Source organism: Saccopteryx leptura, chromosome 4 (assembly GCF_036850995.1).
Source record: "Saccopteryx leptura isolate mSacLep1 chromosome 4, mSacLep1_pri_phased_curated, whole genome shotgun sequence".
Lineage (NCBI taxonomy): Eukaryota > Metazoa > Chordata > Mammalia > Chiroptera > Emballonuridae > Saccopteryx > Saccopteryx leptura.
Window position 1 is genome coordinate 208,488,991 of NC_089506.1, and position 20,892 is coordinate 208,509,882.

Here is a 20,892-nt window from a genome sequence, read left to right on the forward strand (position 1 = left end):
ACTGGGTAACTCCACCCCCTTTGTCAAAGCCACCAGGCCTGGGGGATAAGACCCCTACTGATTGCTCCCATCCCGTCCTTTGCCACTGTCCCCTTCACCCCAAACCCTCTCCACATGCCCTACATACACTGGCCTCTTTTTAGTTCTTTGAATGAGTCAAGGTCAGGGCTGTTGACCTTGCGGTTCTTTCTACCTGAAAAGCTTTGTCTTCTCACCTTAAATAGCATCGCCTTGAAGAAAGGTCCCTGGACTACTCATTTGCAGACAGCACCTCTACCCTCCTTTACTCTCCCATCCCACTGTCTTTTTCTTAAGAGCATAGATTATAACTTGTGTTTATATAGCTGTCTGATCGCTACATGTTCACTCTGTCTCTCACACTAAGTTACAAGAGGAAAAGGACCATTTCTGTTGGATTCAACCACATCGCCTAGAATGAGTCCTGGCCCAAGCAGAGGTTTAATATATATTTGTGAATGAATAAATGAATGTGACTGAATGAATAAATGAAACTTGCAAAACCATAGGATAGTTGGCATATGTTGAGGTTTAATAAATAATGTCTGCTTTAACTTTTTTTGCAGTCCTAAAATAGCCTCCCAAAGCCCTATCACCTTGATTATCACAAAATAACCAACAAGCAAATCAGACAGCAACTCCATCACTACCAGCTGGTCATCAGCACAACACAAATACCTGCAAAGTCAGCAAGCACATTTAATACACTGAACCCAAAGTGACAGCAGCGGGCAGACACAAAAAGGCAATAGCAGCACATTCACAAGGGCCAAAAGGGGAAACCACCCAAATGCCCACTAATGGTTGAATGTATCAACAAATGGTTTATCCATACAAGAGAATAGTATTCAGTCGTAAAAAGGAATGTAGGTCTGATACATTTTACAATATGGATGAACCTTGAAAGCATTCTATTACCAGGAAGAACACAGACCCTAAAGGTGATACCTATACATTCATTTATATGAAAAAGCCAGAAGAGCAAAGCCATAAAGACAGAAAATGGATTGGTGGTTGCCAGGGGCTGGAGGAAGGCAGAATGGAGAGCGTGTGCTTCATGGGCCAATGGCGTCCTTTGGGTGACGAAGATGCTCTTGAACAGAGTAATTTACTTGTACCACCCTGTTAATGTTTCTAATGCCACTGAATCGTATACGTTAAAATGGTAGCTTTTATGTTTTGTACGATGTAAAAAAGGGGGGAAACAATAGAAAACTTTAGAATGTGCATTATTTTTTAAATTCTCCAAATCTAACCTCTAGGTTAGATACCAGGTAGCAAAGTTAGTCATCTGTTGCTTTTAAGTTACAGGAAATATATTTTGCTTTAAAATAACAATCTTCTTTCCCGAGGCCTGGGGGCAGAAGAGAGAGGCACAATTGCCTAGTACATACAAAATGTTCTAGACTAGTGGCTTGGTGAACCCAAGATTCTAAAGAATTCTGCAAAACAAGGTTTTGTCAATGAACATATATGCCTTCTGGTATGCACGGATATCTTAGGTGTACTCAAACTGTTTCATTTTGATAATTATTTTTGTTTGGGATTGTCTTTGATTAATAGCCAGTAACGTTAGTTTTTATTAACGGTAGTATTAAAATGTTTCTCTTGGGTTTGCTTGCTTGATTTTTTTTTAACCCATTTAGCCCATTCACCTGCAATCAAATTTACTCTTTTGGGTACATAATTATATAAACTTCACTATCAATGTACAGAACAGCTTCACTACCCTGCAAAGTTCGTTCTGCTGCCCCTTTGCAGTCCCGGCCTCCACACCCCAGGGCTCAGAAACAAAACGTCAGAACTAGGGACACACAAGACCAAGGATGAGTCTCTAAGCATTAGGTAAGTTGAGGCAGGTTCGTGAAGACGTGCAGGGGGGATCAAGGGGGCACAAGATTTGTGTTTGGGGTGGTGGGTTCCCAAATTAGACTGTGGTGTCAGTTGCATGACTCTAAATATACAAAAAAATCTGAATTGCACAGCTAAAACTGGTGAATCCTATGGTATGCAAATTATACCTCCACAAAGCCATTTTAAAAAAGGTTACGTAGTGTATGATTCCACAGAGATGACACAACTCCAGAAAAGGCAAAACTGTAGCAACAGAAAGGAGGTGAAAGTTTCCCTTTATAAGGAAACATGGCAAATGTGTCCATGTAAATAAGTCACAGGGAGGACGCCCGCAGAGGAGGTAAGCTTTGCAGAGCTGGGATGCCAAAGACGCGTTTAGGGACCGCTTTGTGGGCAGGTGCGCCTCTCTGTCCCCACCGGCAGCCTGGGGGCGCTGCCTGACCCCCTCCCGCGCCACCCCAAGACTGGAGCCCACTTACTGTGGCGGTGCCCGAGACGGTCTGCGCGCTGGTGTCCGCGGCGCTCTGCTCCGAGTGCGACTGGGCGGGAGGGTACAGGTTTAACGTGTGCTCGGGGACGGTGGTCTGGCCGGTGTACTCTGGCGCCGGGTGGGGATGAGGGGCCGTGTATTCCGCGGGGATGCCGTTCTGGGGGGGAGCGAACTGGGCTGAAGCATAAGGCTGAGCCATTGTGTCAGGGGCAGCTGCTGCTTCCTGATTACCCTGAAAATCACGAAGATGGAGAGAAAGAGAAAATCATGAGTGGCTACCAAGCACAACTCTTCCCCAGGTCCCACAGACAACAGCTACCCAGACACTCTGCAGGTGCCAGCATTGTGCCAAGAGCCTGAGACCCGTCCCCCAAAACCTGCAGGATGCTCTGAGGAAGTAGCACCATTGTTTGTATAACCCCATTGTACAGATGCAGAAATCAAGGCTGGGAAAGGGGAAGTCCCTTTCCCCAAGCCGTCCAGCCCGGCAGCCAAAGACGGTGAGCATTGGTGTGCTCCTGGGTTGGATTTTTCTGGTGGATCTTCCTGATTTCATTCCCATTTGGGGACATGTGAGCATGTAGTTGTCTCCAGAGACAGCAGAGCCTTGCTTTGATGCTTAAAATGCCAAGAGAGATTAAATTGAACATGCGTGTTCCTGAGAGGGGAGACAATTCATCTAAGCATTTAAATTTAATCAAAGTTTTATGTGTCTTGGCTCATACAATAGGATGGGGGGGGGCTCTTTTTTAATGACCACGATGTGTGTGCGCGCATGCGTGACTGGTGTCCCCAGTGCCAATATGAAGCAGCCCATGGCATTTCAGGGCCTAATTTGGACAAAGATGGCACTCTGTGATATCCCCATTTTAACTACCTCTGCAAAGTGTTGGACTTAATTCAGCCTCCCCCCCACCCCTGCCTTATTTTTTTATAAGCACAGAGTATTATATAACAATTCACCCTTCAGATCAAGGCAAAGCATGCAGTATGATAATTGCAGCCAAGTCAAAGGAATTAAAAAAAACAACAACCTGGATTCAAATGTTTCCATTTCAGGAAACATTTATCTTTCTCTACCTCCAGTCCCATCCCCATAACTCTACTACCCTACACACACACACACACACACACACAGAGAGAGAGAGAGAGAGAGAGAGAGAGAGAAACAGCAGCAGCAGAAACTGTAATCCAGAGGTCTAAATATTCCATGGTCTTAAGACATAGAATCACATAGTCAGAAAGAGAAGAAAATAAAACCTTGGCAATCAAGCCCGTGAAATAGCAGCCTCCCCCACCGTCCGCGGTCAGTGAGATGTGACTTCAGCCCCCCATATAGCGATAGCGGGGCAAAAGCGTCAGGCTGGCTCACGTCCCCTCGGTCCCCTCACCACCAGCACTCGAGAACCTCTTCACAGTTCAAGCAACTTGAGCGCAGCCAAAACATTAGGACCCAGACGGGAAAAGAGAAGTTTTATTCCAAGAGCCGCGCACAGAGCTGGTTCATTTGTTTAGAGGGGACCTTAATTAGAACGTTAAAGGTGACACGTTGAAGAGGACTAAGAGGAGGCTAAGTTTAAAACACGTTACAGGTGGAAGCATTTCCATCAGCCCTCTTCCTCCCCCCCGGAGTCGTTTCTCCGAGTGTCTGTGTCCAGAGAAGCAGAAACGCGCCACCGAGCCTTTCTTCCTAGTGGGTTTCACAGCGTCTGGAGCTGAGCAGGGGCTGTCTGCACGGCTGTGGTTGAGTCACTACCCACGAAAAGTTAACCCTGTCCGTCCCTACCAAACCTGAGGACGCGCTCATTGTCATCGCCACTCGCTGTTCACTGTTCTTCAAGGAAAATGTGCGTGTGTGTTTGTTTTTGTTGTTGTTGTTGTTTTATTTTTTGTGGAGGGGGTAACTCCCACTCTCAGCCTAGAGCAGATGTGGCTGAGTCTCGCCTCCTATGACCCAGAGACCGTGGCCTGACCCAGCACGCGTAATCAAGGGGTTCCACGCTCACAGTCACGGGGATGGGGGTTCATGCCCATCTATCTGAAGCAGTTAGTGAGTTAAGCCCTAGTAATGACCCTGAGACTTAATCCAGAGACTTTGCTGGAGTTTTGGGAGGAAGTTCTCTTTCAACGGCCATTAGCAGATGGAAAAAATACCGTGAGCCTGGAGCCAGGAGCTGCCCCTTAAAGGGGGCCTGCCTATAGTGGGAGCCAGCCCAGAGGAACACGGGGCCGGGAAATGCAGACACAGACCCACCGGGCCCGCTGACATCACCTGAGGCCTCGGATCCAGCCGCACCGGCAGTTAGGAAGGCCGCTGTTTGTTTTAGTCACAGGAGTCAGAAAATGTCTTATTTGGTTAAACTTTTCTGTTACTAACAACCAAAATGGCCTTGATTCATACAAAAAAAGATCTTCTGCTGTTTATGAGCCGACTGGCATCTTTTCCTTCTACTAGGCTGTGCAAGGGACACGTCACTGAGTCCAGACAGTCCAGACAAATGCCACTTCTCTCTGGCTGAGAAGAAGCCCCAGACACGATGGGACCTGGAGGACGCTCGAAAGAGAAATTCATTGTAACAGGTGCTCCTTCTGCCCACGTGTCTGCTTCAGCCTGCCTCACCTCTCACCTGCCTCATTTCTGAATTCAAAGGATTACGTGTGTGGTCTCACAGTGGGGCACAGAATGATGGCAGGAGCAACGGTGGAGAGAGACGGTGCCTCCCGACGGCTCTTTCTCTCCACCACCCCAGCACAAAGCACTTTCCTGGGGACTCTGCTGGGATGGTCTTTCTTCAGTTTTCCACAATCTCAGGAAGAGTGAGCCAGTCCCACCACCTCCAGCAAAACTTGCGAGGCCTCTCTGCCAGGATATGAGCACTCTCTGTTTTGGAGAAAGAAGGGCCCACCCTTGGGAAGCCGACAGTCGCTCCATCCTTCCTATGCCATCGAGTCTTCCCATTCTCTTCCCCCTTCTGGGAAAGTCCTCCCCTACTCCCCTGCCTAGCTAGTCTCCACCCGTCTTTCAGGTCCCAGATCAGGAGCTCTCTCCTCCAGCAAGTCGTCATTGACACTTAAACCACGTCAGTTGCCTGCCTTCTATACCTCCCTACAGCTTGTAGCCACAGCTCACAGCATGCCAACCACTGCCATCACCTGCCTATTTGTCTGTGAGCATCCTGAGGGCAGAAGACTGTGTCCCACCCTCCATTCCATCTCCTGTCTACAGGAGCGGGCTCACTGCCAAGTACGCATTTACAAAGGTTTGCTAAAGTGAAAGCGCGCTTGACTAACGAACCCTGGGCTCTGTAAAACTTAATTTGCCAACAGGAGATACTTGTAGGAATAGAAGGCGAGGAGTTGGCAAATGACCCATGGGAGAAATCTGGCCCACTACTTGTTTTTATAAATAAAGTTTTATTGGGACACAGTTGCATTCACTGTGCTACGATGATCAAGTTGAGTAGTTCAGACAGAGACCTTATGACCCCAAAAGCCTAAACTACATTTAACTCTCCTGCCAGAAACAACTCTTCTCTCTGTGGCAGAGTATGATGAAATATGCCAATGCCAACTTGCAGAAGCCATTCTTGCATAAACAGGGCAGGGAATAAAGCTGGCGACAAAGCAGGGAGAGAAGGAGGGCGGCTCAGCTAGACCCGGAGATCGTCAGCGCTGAGGACAGTGCAAAAGGGTGAGAGGGAACCTCTGGATCTTTTTCAGAGCTGTCTTCCCATCCATCACAGGCTCTCTAAACTGTAAACACACATGCACACGTGTAGGCGTGAAACTCAGCGCAGGTGGGCTGAGGAGGGGCCGGTCCACAATGGCCTCAGGCTTCTGAGCTCCATCTGCAAGGCCTCCTCTTCCCTTCACCAGTGTGATCAGAAAACACACCGAGCGACGCCTCCCTTCCAGCCTAGTGGGTGCCAGGCACCGTGCTGGGCGCTTCGTATCAGTTCGTAAACAGAGGTAACTGTTCCCCAGGGGACATTAGGCAATGACAGGAGACACCTGTGATTGTCACAACTTAGGAGGAGGGCTGCTACTGGCATCTAGTGTGTGGGGACCAGGGATGTTGTTAACACCCTACAGTGCGCAGGACAGCCCTGCACCAGGGACTGTGAGGCCCTGAGTGTTAACGGTGCGGAGGTCTAGAGTGTCTGGCCTGCGTCGCATCCCTAACCCGGCTTTGTTAACTATAGTGCAGCCCAGGACTGGTAACTGAGTTCCTAAGGTCAGAGCCCCGGACAGCTCTCTGAGAAGCCACGAGCCGAACCGGAGCGCCAGCCACCCTGTGGCCAGGTGCATCGCATTTGGCAGGACTACCACCTGGTGGGGGAGTTTGTCCCCATTTTCAAATAAAGAAGCCTTTCTCCCACAGGTACACACCATGGCCTCCAGACCCGTTTCCCCTCGGGGCTGTATTATCCCCTGTGGGGAAGTCAGGTGCTGGGGGATTGAATTCCAAAATGCCAGCATTCCATTAGCCAGATCGGGGTGTTAACCCTTCGCAGGTGTGAGAGTGCTAGCCTGGATAGCATCTGGCAGCTCAGACCCGAGGCCCTTGCTTCAGAAAGCGCTGAGGCTGCCCTAGGAAAAGCGAGGGCTCCCTGGGGACTCCCCTGGAGCCAGGACAAACCACCAAACTCTTCCCAACCCTGTGGCATTCTGGTAAACCCAGGGCGCCAACCTCTAAGAACTGTGTCCATGGTCACCAAGGAATCTACAGGTAGCGTTCAGGGCATCCGGGCTCTGGATTGCACTCTTGTTCCTGGAGTCCTCAAACAGATGTTGGTGGGACCCCCGCAGTTACTTATTAACACTGACAGCAGTTCCAGAGAGACCCTAATTAATATTCCCAACATTTGCACTTTGGGCTAATTACAGCTAATATTTAATTAAGATCATTGTACTTCCCATGGAATTAGTTTTCACCTTCAAATGGCTGCCGAAATGCCTTTGTTTCTTCCCCAGCGGTTATCCTGGATTCTTAGCACAGCCAAAATGTATTTTCTGGGAAACTACATTCACCTTAAGGGCACCTTTTCCAGTCCATGTCGGGGCCAATCTCGGGCACATACAGAGGCTCCTGGTTGAAAGCTGAAGCCAACTTCATGTAGGTGACAGCGACGGGCAAACATTATTTGGAGCATTCTGGCTAGACATTCCCTCATTCGCAGAAGTTGCCTTCCACCTTTTCCTCCAATGCCAGCCCCCACCTTTCCCTAAATAAGTGAAAGCATCTCAGAGGTCCGGGTTTTTACAGAGGCAAGGTGCTGGGGGGGGTATGCTGAGTTGACGGGGCGTCCTGACTTTGGTTTGCCTGCATCCCCCGCCACATGATGGACCCAAGTGCTTCAAGGGATTTTGCAAACCTTCCCCTGAACTTCAGTGCCTGGATTGTCTTGGGCTGCTGCTAACGACTCAAAAGGAGGAAGCAGCCAAGACCTGATATTTTCACACTGCTGAAAAACTAGCTGGCAACTTGAAGCAAAGAGCGTCATCTGGGATAAACGTCGTCGAAGAAACTGCCTTGTCCTCGCACACACCAAACCTCAACCAGAGCAACTCCACAATGGCCGGACTGAGCGGGACCTCCAGTTACTGAGAGCGACCGGCTATTAAAATGCAACCAAGTCTGATTCACCAAAGGGGGAAAAAAAAAGTCATTGCAATTTAAATATTTTACTGAAGCATGAAATAGCCAGGGTATTATTGCTCTTTTAAGACAAACACCGTAATCTGTCTATTAGCATACCGTGTGGATTCTGTTGCACGCAGGTGCTCAAAAGAGCCGTCTGCCCCTCAAACGAATGGAGAAAAAGCCCTGTTGTCACTGAGTCACTGAAACAGCCTGCAGCCTTCATTTCCTCTCCAAGGTGGGCTCCCCGAGACAAGAGTCGGAAAATGAGATGGCTTCCCCCCCCCCCCGAGAGCTCTCTTCTCTCTTCTCCCACTCATTGCCCTGAGTGGTTTAATAGTTTTGGGAAACTAATAAGAAGAACAAAGGGTGGCAGCCCATCCGACTTGGCGAAATAGTTTGGCTCACTATCTAACGCAAACCACATTCCAGCCGAAAAATAGCCTTCACGTGGCGGAGCACGAAACGGGCTTGTTCTTTTCAGGGTAACTGCCTGGCTTTCACTGAGTGGGGAAGTGGCTGTTTTCATAGCTGCCAAGGTGGACTTTTAAATAAGCAAGGATTTCTCTCTCTCTCTCTCTCTCTGTGTGTGTGTGTGTGTGTGTGTGTGTGTGTGTGTGTGTGTGTGTGTGTGTATCCACGGCTTTAATAGTCAAACTTCCTGACCATCTTCTCCCCTTTCGCTTCTGGAATTTATTTGTTCCCAGTCCACATTTTTTCCCTGAAAACTCTCTTCTGGCCTCAACACAGCCCTTATAATGAAGACATGCACAGGAATTGTCCAGCCTTAAAAAAAAAGCAGCTGATGACATCTGTCCACGCAGCCGAAGAAAGCAGCTACTGCAGCCACGGGACCCCCTCCCACTGCAGCTGGCTGGAGGGAACTCTCCATTCCCGGGTGCCCACAGTCTCCAGTCTTGCTGACAGTTTGTTTTACTTTATTTAGTGGCTGGTCTGTTCTGCTTCTGTGGCACGGGATCGCGCCTACTCAGAGAAAAACCTCCAGAGCTGGAATAAAGGGAGAAGTAAGTTGCCTCGTGCCCTTGGGGCACTGAAACAAAGAAGGAAAATGCAAAATTAGACCATCAACCTGCTAGTTGTAAGACCAGCTCAGTTCCACACATCAAGCAAAAAGCCGACACACACACACACACACACACTCTCTCTCCCTCTCTCTCTCTCTCTCTCTCTCTTGGCTGAAACCCTCTCCTCTCCCCGGCGGCGTGATTCATGAAGCAGAATACACATCCAGACAGCGATCAAGACTCAACGCAAGGAGAGATTGCGGCTTAATCCAAATCACAATTGCGAGTGAAAAATAAAATGAGGTAAAAACAACAACAAGATACCTGCTGCACCATCCTGCTTGCTTTCTCCTCCATAAACTTAGCAGCTGCTCTAGACCCACACCACAAAGCATCTGCTCAAAGCAAGCCTCAGTTACGAGCCAGGGTGTGTGCGCCGTGCAACGTGTGGACGGCTGGGGCGTTGCGGGAGGGGGAGCCGAGGCCGCTTGGCTGACCTCCCCCTCAACATCTGACTGCTCCCCAAACCAACCCCAGATGGGACTTTTTCTGCCAGCGAGTCTTGGCCCATCAATCACAGCTCGCTCCTCCTCTGGCTCCTGCTCTGTTTCCGAGCACACTGAGCAGATGATTATATAGTGGAGGAAGAAACACGCATGCACGCGGGCGCGCGCGCGCACACACACACGTGCCACAGCACTCGACTACATTAATAGCTGTTTAAAAAACATTAGAAATGCTAGCCTATGCATCGCCTGGAGCTGGAATTTTTCATTATTAAACTAAATATATGGTATGCAAAGTTATGAAATCCACAGGGGAGCTTGCTACTATTTTATCTTGTTTTAGATTTTTAAGGTGGTGGTGGTGGGGGGGTATCGGGGCAGCACAAGAAGACAGAGAGTGATGAAAGAAGAACTCAAAGACAGAGAGGGATGGGTAGAGGTGAATTTACAAAAAATACCGTGAGCACACTGGAGGTGACTTTATAACCGAGCTGCATGATGATTTGTTAAGTGGTCTTAACAGACTAGAACTGATGATTGTTTGGAAGATTAGAAGGCCCAGGTCCCCTGCAAACTAGCTGTGTGACCTAGGTAAGCTGCTGTAATACACTGGGCTGCAGTCTGTCACTCTGTCTAATGGAGAAAATAATGGGTGACTTCATGGGGTAACTGTGAGGATCAAAATAAATTTCACATCCCAGCAAAGCAAACGTACACAGGGCCAGGCTCATGGCATCCCTACATAAACAGATTCATTCATGGTAGCAAAATCCAACACCGTCTTGGTCCCTCTGAAACAAACAGTCAGGAGAGGCAACAGGCCCCAGAGAAAAGTTTCCACAGATGACCACGAAACCCCGGTGGTGACAAATGCTGTGACAGAAACTCATAGGCATTGGGCCTTTTCGTTTTCTTGAACTTTCCGTCTTTTCCTAGCTCATTGTTTTTTCTTCTCCTCCAATAAGCAAAAATAAAAAACCTTGTACCAAAAAAAATCCCCAGTGACTTCAATGTCAAATGCTGCCTCTTTATGTAAATCCACAAATACTTTGCTCTTTCTTTATTATTAAGAGTACAACAACCAGATTGAAATGTCAAAACAAGTTCAGTTTTTATAGTTCAGTTTTTATTTGGTCGTGTCTTTCTTGCTTGTCAAGGGACAGGTTTCAAGAGTCCATCCACCGCCCCCCCCCCCTCCATGGACAGTTTATTGCCAGGCCGTCCAGCTAGGAGAGGAGGGATCTTGCTACCCTGGAGCGGACAAATGGGGCTTCTGAAGTGATTAAACGTGTAATTAGATAGTGTAGCCAGGGAGGAGATGAGGGCAGAGGAGGCTCCCTGGAAGAATCCAACCTCTCTGCTGGTGTATCGGTGGTACGAGTTCAGGTAATTCCTGGGTGACTTTTTTAAAAAATCCCAGTTCCCCAGTTTTGGGATGAGAACCTGGATAGACAGTATTTATGCCATTCTTCCGTTCCCATTTCCATTCGCGGTCCAGGGATGCACTCATGCAGGTTCTGTATGGGATGCTTCAGCTCCTTCTCAGAGCTGCCTCCCATAAAGGACCACAGCCTCGTCCTTGCATGACTCCAGCCCAGCACATGGACTTGGTTGTCATGCTCATGAGCCATAAGCTTTCCCCCTATCCTCACTGATAACTGATAAGCCAAACTTCTGCCCTTCAACCACAGTATAAGGGTATTGTTTTCTCCTAGAAAAGCAAGAAAGACAGATCAAGACAGAAAAGTTTATCCCTGGCCGGTTAGCTCAGTAGTAGAGCATCAGCCAGGTGTGTGGATGTCCCGGATTTGATTCCCAGTCAGAGTACACAGGAGAAGCAAGCATCTGCTTCTCCACTCCTCCTCCTCTCCCTTCTCTCGGTCTCGCTCTCTCTTCTACTCCTGCAGCCATGGCTCAATTGGTTTGAGTGCATTGTCCCCAGGTGCTGAGGATGGCTTCGTGGAGGCTCTGCCTCAGGCACTAAAAATAGCTTATTTGAGATCATGGCCTCAGATGGGCAGAGCATCAGCCCCAGACAGGGGTTGCTGGTGGATCCCAGTCAGGGCGCATGTGGGAGTCTGTCTCTCTATCTCCCCTCCTCTCACTTGGAAAAGAAAAAGAAGAAAGAAGAAAAAGTTCCCTGATAAGGATGTTCTGGGGAGTAATAGAGAAAATACTAAACAAATCAACAACAACAACAACAACAAAAACACCTCACACTAAATAGAGAAGAATGTTTTGGGTAGAAACAATCAGAGAAGCACTAGGACATTGGTCCATAGCCAACGGCCCATCCGATCACTTGGGGCAGTCTCAGAAAGCAATCAGATGCCAGGACTCCACCTCAGTCCCACGAGCTTGAAAACTCTGAGGGTAGGGCCCAGGCTGTGTGCGAGATGCCCAGGTCATTCTGACACAAAGCCCTGGGGGAAGGTTTTCTATGTTTTTCAAACTATCAGTGTTACCCCTTGGGATGTAAAACCTGTGTAGGGTGTGATGACACCAGCATTTTTTAAATGAAATAAACTATACCACACTGGAAAAGAATGGAATAGTAAGGGTATTATTTCATAAAACTTTTATGTGGGTGGAATTGAGTTGTAATATTAAATCTTTTATGGATTGCAGTAAAATAAATAAAATTAAAAAATACTACGCTTGGCAATTTCCAGCCTTTGTTATTATCTTGTCTTTTATCAGGGCTGTGACTATGGGATCAAAGTCAACGTTGGGAAGTCAGAGGCATCATGGTGGAGTGGTCGGCAATTCCTTCAACCCCGGTGTGCCCCAGTGTCCTCGTTCATTAATACAAATAATAACACACATTCTTCTTCCCAATGAGTCTCTTGTAATGGTTTTGGAAGAAGATCTACAGGAGAGTGTTTCAGAATCTAGAAAGTCCTGCGAGGGCGTATGTCGCATTATGGGGATGAAATTAGTCTCCCTTCTAATTCAGCCAAGTGCTCCCTCAGGAGACCACATGGTGGGGGAAGTGTGTTGAAATCTCATCTACTGTGTGCCAGGCACTGTGCTAGGCACTGCAACACTCACAACCGCCCCTGTGAGATAGACTTCACGGTCCCTTTTAAATATACAAAAACTGAGATGAAGACGGAGATGCTGATGGTGGTAATGATGGTGATGGAGATAGAGATGATACTGCTGATGAAGGGGACGGTGGTGGAGATGATGGTGGCAGCGGTGGTGATGATAATGAAGATGACGATGGTGATTATGATAAGAAAACGGTGTTTTGAGTTCTAACTTGGTACCCGTCACTGCTCTACGCACCAAGGATACAAAATTCAACAGGGTAAGTTTGCCTACGTTGCCTTATTTAACTCGAACCCAATGTGGTACATACTCTCACTCCCTTTTTAAGGGAGGCAGAGTTACTCCCTCATACTCACACAACTAGTCAGTTCAAGTTCCCCAAATCCATCATGGAGACCCCTAAATTCTACATTCTTAAATAGTCGGCTGGTAGACGCGTTTCATAGCTGACGTCAATTAGGGAAACATATATGCTTTTGTTTCCGAACGACACCATCCCACCGAAAAAAAGCATCTCTTGAACAAAGAGCTCTGCAGTTGCTGTGAGGCTGTAACTCCCCAAAACAAACTACAAAGATAATAAGAATCCATGTCACAGATTGAAGCGAAAGCAATCTGCTGTGTTTCACTTTCCCGGCCCTGACAGGGAAGGCAGAGGGAGAGGCCAGAGCCATCTTGTTGTGACTGACAAACACCAGCCCAGAAAGACAAGCCGGCGGAGTGGGTGGCAGGCTTGCCATGACGAGGTGTCATGTTTGCAAAATGTTCCATCCTGATTTTCCATTTGGAGTCACAGAAGGCAATGGAGAGGTTGTTTTTCTCAACTCCTTAAAAGTTAGGGACTATCAAATATTTACGGCACTTTGTGCGAGTCGGGAGCCTCAGTAGGGTTGCTTATGAGGGGCTGTCTCCAAAGGGAAAAAGTGTGCTTGTTTCTTTCTTTTTTTTTTTTTTTTTGTATTTTTTTTTTCTGAAGCTGGAAACGGGGAGAGACAGTCAGACAGACTCCCGCATGCGCCCGACCGGGATCCACCCGGCACGCCCACCAGGGGCGACGCTCTGCCCACCAGGGGGCGATGCTCTGCCCACCGGGGGGCGATGCTCTGCCCCTCTGGGGCGTCGCTCTGCCGCGAACAGAGCCACTCTAGCGCCTGGGGAAGAGGCCAAGGAGCCATCCCCAGCGCCCGGGCCATCCCCGCTCCAATGGAGCCTTGGCTGCGGGAGGGGAAGAGAGAGACAGAGAGGAAGGAGGGGGGTGGAGAAGCAAATGGGCGCTTCTCCTATGTGCCCTGGCCGGGAATCAAACCCGGGTCCCCCGCACGCCAGGCCAACGCTCTACCGCTGAGCCAACCGGCCAGGGCCTGTGCTTGTTTCTTAAAAAAATTAGCAGCCTCTGGAACAAGTGAAGTTCCCGACCAACAGTGTCAGGCACTTAAGAAGATGGGTCTTCTGTCTTGCTCATCACTGTCCCCGGGGCTCAGAGGACCCTGACTTCCCCTTTAAAATGCTTGTTAAAGTTTAACACAATACACATTTTGATTTTGACATTATATATATATATATATTATATATTTACATTACATATATTTTGATGTCTGTGTCCAGTTAGACTATAAACTCCCTGAGGACAGAAACCTCGTCTGTTTTTTTCATGACTATTCCCTCAATAGTATAAAAGTGGCATGCACACCCACTCATTCACACGCACAAACAAAATGCTTGCTTGAATAAAGAACAGCCCCCAAGCCAATCTCTTTCTCTCTATTGGCATCAAGAAATGCCCTGACTCACCTAGCATCTCAGGGCACTGAGAAAAAAAAGTCAAAGTCAAACCATTAAATGTTCTGCACTGTGGAAAAAATGTGCCCCCTGGAATACCCCAATGTTGTCCTGAGGGATTTCTGGTTGGAATCATGCCGCATAAGGCTTCACCTCTCTGTATGCAAAATAGCTATCACTGTCATATTATTTCTTCTTATAAGTGAAAAGTAAGAGCTAGACCAGTGGTTATTATTGAGTTCATTCTAAGTATCAGTCAATGCTAGTCATTAGAGATGCATTTTTAATAAACTTATTTTTATCACAGCCATTTCCCAGAATAGGAAGTGAAAGGTTTTGAAGGCAGTAAGTGGCAGATGTAGACCTCACACCCAGATCTTTCTCCAATGCTGAGGTCCTTTTGAGTAAGCTATGATCGACCTCTTTGTTGGCTAAGATGAGGGGTGATATTGGTAAGAGTTGCCGTGGAAGAATTCAATCACAAAATACTTTCTGACAAATCTCTGAAGCGTCCTAGCCAAAGTTGAGGGTTATCAAAAAGGTATGAGGTCTTTGCTATTCCAAGATACGCAACCCAAGGGGGGGTTCATGGTGTTAATATTGATGGATAGTGGTGAATATAATGTAATTGATAACAACAGTGTAATATAATTGAAAGAGCTCTGAACATGTACTTATATAAGTATTCTATAAATGTAACTCCTTCCATGAATGCCACACCCCATAATTAGGGGACAAAATCATTATTTTCATTTTATAGATGAGAGGTTTTGAAAGAACAAGAAAATAACCTGAAGTCACTCTTATTGTGTAAAATAAACTCATATTTATAACTATCCAAATCTGACCCCAAATCAGGAAGTTGAAAATAATTTAGAGGGAGTCCCTGATACCCTGTAACCGGGTTCCCCCGCATAGTAACCTCTCGAATAACTAGTTTACTGTCAAAACCAGAAATTGACATTGTTTGACCCACTATTTTACATTGCTGTGAACACATGAGGAGTTAGAGCAGCAAAAGTTCAACTGTTGTATTTTGCTATCAATACCATTGCATCCTGGCCACTGCCATCTGTCCCTGAGTGACAGCTGGAGCTGCCCATGACTGTCACAAGTATAACGGTGTGGAAAGAATGAATTAGTAAACAATTGACCCAGTAAACAAATATTAGCAAAAACTGTTGTCATAAGGCCCGGAATAGATACATGCATTTTCAATTATATTTCAGGAAGAAGTCTTCACTTCCTGGGTATGGAGGAAAACTTTAATCTTGAACAGACTTTTACTTTCATAATCTATCTCCTTTCTCAGCCTGCTCTTTTCTAAAGACGGGGAAAATGTTCTCACCACCACCACCACCACCACCACCACCACCAGGGGAACATCAGTGTTAAATTTATATTCAAGATGAATTTCGGTAACTTGCACCACGGCTAATACTACATTTAGCCAGATCCACAAAAGACAAAGGATAGATTTTTTTTCCCCCTTAAAGAGCTTGTTTACAGTTACCCTGCAGGTATGATTTGGGATAATATCACTGCTACCTATTCCATCATCTCTATCCAGAGGATTCTCTGCCTGTTTCGGAAATAGGAAATTGATAGATTTAATAAGAGCCAACTTTCCTTGTAAGAGAGGCGGTCAGTATACAGACAGACAACACCAAATAGCCTAGAGAGATACCAGCTCCACGGTGGAGGTCGCTGAGGAAAGCATCCCATTAAAAGTCACCAAGGGTCTGTCACTAGATTTTAAAAATTGGAAACATTGAGTCACACTGTTAGAAAGAGAATCATGAGCTTCTCTCTATGGAATGATACAGATAATGAAATGTTCTCACAAAGGGAAAAAAGTAAACATTAAGGATACAAATTTGTGCAAGGAGTAGATATCCCTGTCTCGAATGTGGATGGATTTGGAGTCATTTCCTCTCGTACCACATTACGAAAACTGAGTCTTCCGCCCCTCAGGAAAGTTTATGTACCAGTGCCACCTATCAATATTTCCTTTCTTTCTGTGGTCCTTTCTCAAAGCTTAATGCCTAAACACAGATGAAACAACCCCACCGCCTTGAGGACGCATTGACACAGTGAAGACAGAGAAATGATCCGCCACCCGCATCATGAATTTACAGAACCAAACATCCGAGTGTGTTTTCAAGGATCCAGTGTTCTCACATGATCCCCAGAGGCCTCTTGGAAGATGGCAAACTCCTCAAGGGCAGGTGCTCGAGTGTTCCTCTTTCACATCCCCCCTTTTGTCCGCTGTAGTTTGTAATCAGGTGTTTGACATGATAAATATCTGTTGGCTCGCACTCCCCTCACTTGTAGAGAGGTGTCTAATCTGGTTATCGTACCAGGCAAAGATGATAAAACATGACCTTGTCTTTCATTGTGTGTTGCATAAGTTTTAGCCTCTAATAGTTGGCCAACTGAAAAAGACAAAAAAAAAAAAAGAAAAGCTGTCATAAAATAAATTATACTTGGACTTGGAGGAAATGAAATTAGGAGAGACTGCCACAAAGCAAGGGCAACGGACTCTTCAAGTAGGCGCGAACTGGATATTCATGCCATTGTTTCAGCTGCTAAGGATGGGGCATCTTCTGGATGGCAGGTCCTGCGCTACGTCCCGGGGTTACAGCGGTGCCAGGAACAGTCATAGCCCAGGCACCTCAGTAACCACAGCTGGCAGGAGTCACCTCAGTAACCACAGCTGGCAGGAGTCACGGGATAAACCAGGAATGTACAGCCCATGGCCACGTGCCATGAGAAGAGACGTGGAAAGACCGGAAGGGGCTCACCTATGCCCTGTTGTTTATCCAGGAGGGAGGGCTTTCCGGAAGAGCTGATGTCTAAACTGAGAGTTGAAGGGTGAGCAGGAAATAACCAGGTGGCATGAAACAGGTGGCCAAAAAATTAAAAAATAGAAGAGAAAGGTCAGCTGGAATGTTGCAGGTTGAGGAGTACCTCATACTCAGGGTGGCAGAATCAATAAAAAGAAAAAAGTAAAAAAAAAAAAAGGTCATAAGACTGTTTTCAGAGCTTTAAGGCAGCGGTTCTCAACCTGTGGGTCGCGAACCCGGAGGGGTCGCCTAAAGCCATTGGAAAATACATAATGCATATCAGGTATTTATCATTCCGAATCATAACTGTAGCAAAATTACAGTTATGAAGTAGCCACCAAAATTATTTTTTGGTTTGGGGTCACCGCAACATGAGGAACTGTATTGTGGGGTCACGGCATTAGAAAGGTTGAGAACCACTGCTCTAGGGTCTATACAAAATAGAGAGATAATATAGGGAGCAGGAGGCTTCTGGATGGCCAGAGACTCAGGTGTGTCTTACGAGAACCATATTCCTAGCACTATGATAATATTATGCACATTGCAGATGCTTGGAAACATCTTGGTTAAATCAGAGTAAATCCAGTGACGATAGTGACCAAAATGAAATCAGTCAAGAGAGGAAAGAAGCAATGTAAGAGGGAGAGATCTGATCATTTAAACCGCAGCCTTGACATTATCTCTTACCTTGAAGCAACTGAAATGCTTGAAACAGAAGAAATCAAGAGAGGAAACAGGTAGTCAATTTAGGGAAATCAATAGAACAGAAACTCATTACCCTCTTCATCACCATCACAATAGCTTAGCCAAGGGTAGGATGTAAAAGTTAATAGGACATTTACACATTATCTGTTTGAGTCACACATGCCATGCTGGAAGGTAGGTAGGATGGGTTCTATTCATACACAATTAAAAGAAGAGAAAGCCCAGGCCCAGGACAGTCAATGACAGAAGCAAGTCCAGAGAGAGCTAATAAATGTTTTAGCTGGGATTTGAACCCTAGATATATTTCCATGGCACCCAACTGCTTCCTAAGTTTTTCATTCATATGACCCAACAAGTCTAGCTGTATTAGTAGACTTTTTACACGTCATATTTCTGGGTCTCCTTTGTCCTTATTTCATAAATGTTACATGGAGAATAAGGAAAAGAAATGTGAACATTATGACGAGTGAAATTCTTATCAGAACAAAAGGAAAATAAAATTTTATTGCCCTTACAAATTCAGTATAATCCAACTAAACATAAGCATGCCAGTATTCAATTTATTACCGGTACTTCAAAAATATTAAGTCCAGAAAGATTGAAACCAAAGAGCTTCCATCTCTCTAAGTGAAGAAACAAGTTTAATAACTGACCCTGTCCCAACACAAGGGTTTCTGAGCCCATGGTCCTCAGCTGAAATACCACTTGAGATTGGAGAACCTTGACTTCTTCACTTAACGCTTCATCAATGTATAAGTATTACTTTTCTGTAGTCAGAATGTGTGACATTTTAAGGGTATCTTCCTGAATGACTGCCAAGCTAGCTGAGTGGGTCACACAGTTTGGATCAGAGCAGGGCCAGACTCACTGAAAAAAGAAGAGTTTTTGTGAAATGTCAAGCTGGATCCACGCAAGACAGTGGGCTTGTGGAAATATGGAAGAAATTTGCCTTAATTGTACATAAGAGAACTGTCCTAGAGAGTGGTGAGAAATTTTACTCAGTGGTCAATGGTGTAGAAGTCTAACCACATAAATTATGTGATCACTCTGTATGCAACTTACGATATTCAAGTTAATTTATCCAAACAACTCCAAGGCAGCTATTGCAAAAGACAACTGAGACTGACGGAAGTGAAGGAAGTTTAATTCAAAAGGCCTGCAAGGAATAGCCTTCAAGTACTCTTGGATTTGATTGTGTAGCTTGTGTTTTTGTGGAATGTAAATGCCAGTGGCAGTATTCATCCCCATTACTAACCAGTTTTTTTATTTGACTTTTAACATGTCTATCTTTTTCAGACATAATGGCATATTCTTGGAACCTAACTAAACAAAACTAAAGGTTGTCTTTACACTCAAGTATTATTGACTCATGTATCTGACTTAAGTTTACTGGACACATACCATTAGAGGTTAAGTCATGTCCTACCCCCAAATTCAAATTTTGGTGTCCTAGCCCCTGGTATCTCAGAATGAGATATAGAACTTATTTGGGAATGGAGTGATTGCAAACATTATTAGTGTAGTAAAAGTGAGGTCATACTAGAGTAGGGTGGGCTCCTAATCCAATATGGCTGTTCGTATAAAAAGAGGAAATTTTGGACACAGTTATGCAAGCAAAAAGACCATAAAGGCAAAGGATAGGGTGATGCTTCTACAGCCAAGGAATGCCAAAGATTGCCAGCAAACATCAGAAGCTGGGAAAGGCATGGAAGAGATTCCTCCTCACAGCTCCCAGAGGGGTCCAACCCTGATATCACCTTGGTTTTAGACTTCTGGCCTTCAGAAATCTGAGACAATGCATTTCTGTTATTCAAACCATCCAGTGGTGGTAATTTGTTACGGCAGCCCTGGGAAAATGATATACCTACTATGTGCTAGTCACTGGAAACACAGTGTTAAGTGAAGTCACTCTCTACCTCATGGAGCTTAGGGTCCAGTGATAGAAATACAACCACCTAGCCAAGAATAATGTAACATGTCTTCGTATTCCATTCATTATACTCATGAGGAAGTTGGGGCACATCACAGTTTTGATGCAATCACATTCTATCTCTGTGAGGCAGATTTTGTAATCCCAGTTGGAGAAATTTAAGAACTTATGATACATGCACAGGCACTATGGTGTCCTAATGAGGTGGCCATTAGCCATTTGTGGTCATTGAGCAGAGTTGAAGTGTGACTCATCCGAAACTAGGAGTGCTCTCTGAGTAAAATGCACACTTTATTATAGAGATGTAGTACCAGGGGAAGAATGTAAAATATCTTTTTAATAGTTTTATTTTGACCACATGTTGAAATGATAGTTTAGACATGTTGTGTTAAATAAAATATTCTTGGTTATATATTAAGACATATTGGTTTGAGCAAAATCTTGAGATTAAATTCACCCATTTCTTTTTCTTTTGTTTAATGTGGAAATTGTCTTAACATATATATATATATTTAAACCTACAAATGTGACTTATCTTGTGGCCCTCATTATATTTCTGTTGGCCAGGGCTGGTGGTACCCATTGGTCAGAGGGTCATAGCACTGGGTCGGATGCATATTGGCCATTGGCTAACAAGTGGGCAGAGCTAGGATTGGACTCAGACCACTGAAATTTGAAATCCCTGCTCCTTCACAACACCAAATTACCATTTTGGCACCAAAGGCAAAAAGGCTTCAGAAACAGCTTCACGGGCACGAGTCCAGAAGAGGAGAGCTTGACTCCTACACCACCTGTCACCCAATCTTTGTAATATTCGAGTTTTTCAGTTTACCTGACCCTTTCTATACAATTTTAGTATCCACCCCTTCACAGAAGGCCGCTTCTGAATAGAACATAACTTTCGCTTTATCAAATCCGACTCAGCTCCCAAGGCTCTGGGCATTTGTCTAAAGTACCTATTTGGGGACAGGGGAGGTAAAAGGCTTTTAAAAGCTTGTTTTAACCGTGAGTGAAATCAACTGACTAATATTTGTACTGGGCAGC

The 20,892-nt window shown here is 45.8% G+C and overlaps 1 protein-coding gene across 18 annotated transcripts in view; it reads right to left on the reverse strand.

Moving 5' to 3' along the window:
- Positions 1-20,892, reverse strand: part of RBFOX1 (RNA binding fox-1 homolog 1) — a 1,119,122-nt gene that overhangs the window by 189,306 nt on the left and 908,924 nt on the right. For 15 of the 18 annotated variants that reach the window (XM_066382662.1, XM_066382652.1, XM_066382653.1 and 12 more), the window contains one exon: positions 2,352-2,594. In XM_066382662.1, coding sequence (XP_066238759.1) covers positions 2,352-2,594 — 243 coding nt within the window. Of the gene's footprint in view, positions 1-2,351; positions 2,595-9,352; positions 9,560-20,892 lie in introns of those variants that run through there. The other 3 variants (XM_066382665.1, XM_066382654.1, XM_066382655.1) reach the window with 1 other exon arrangement.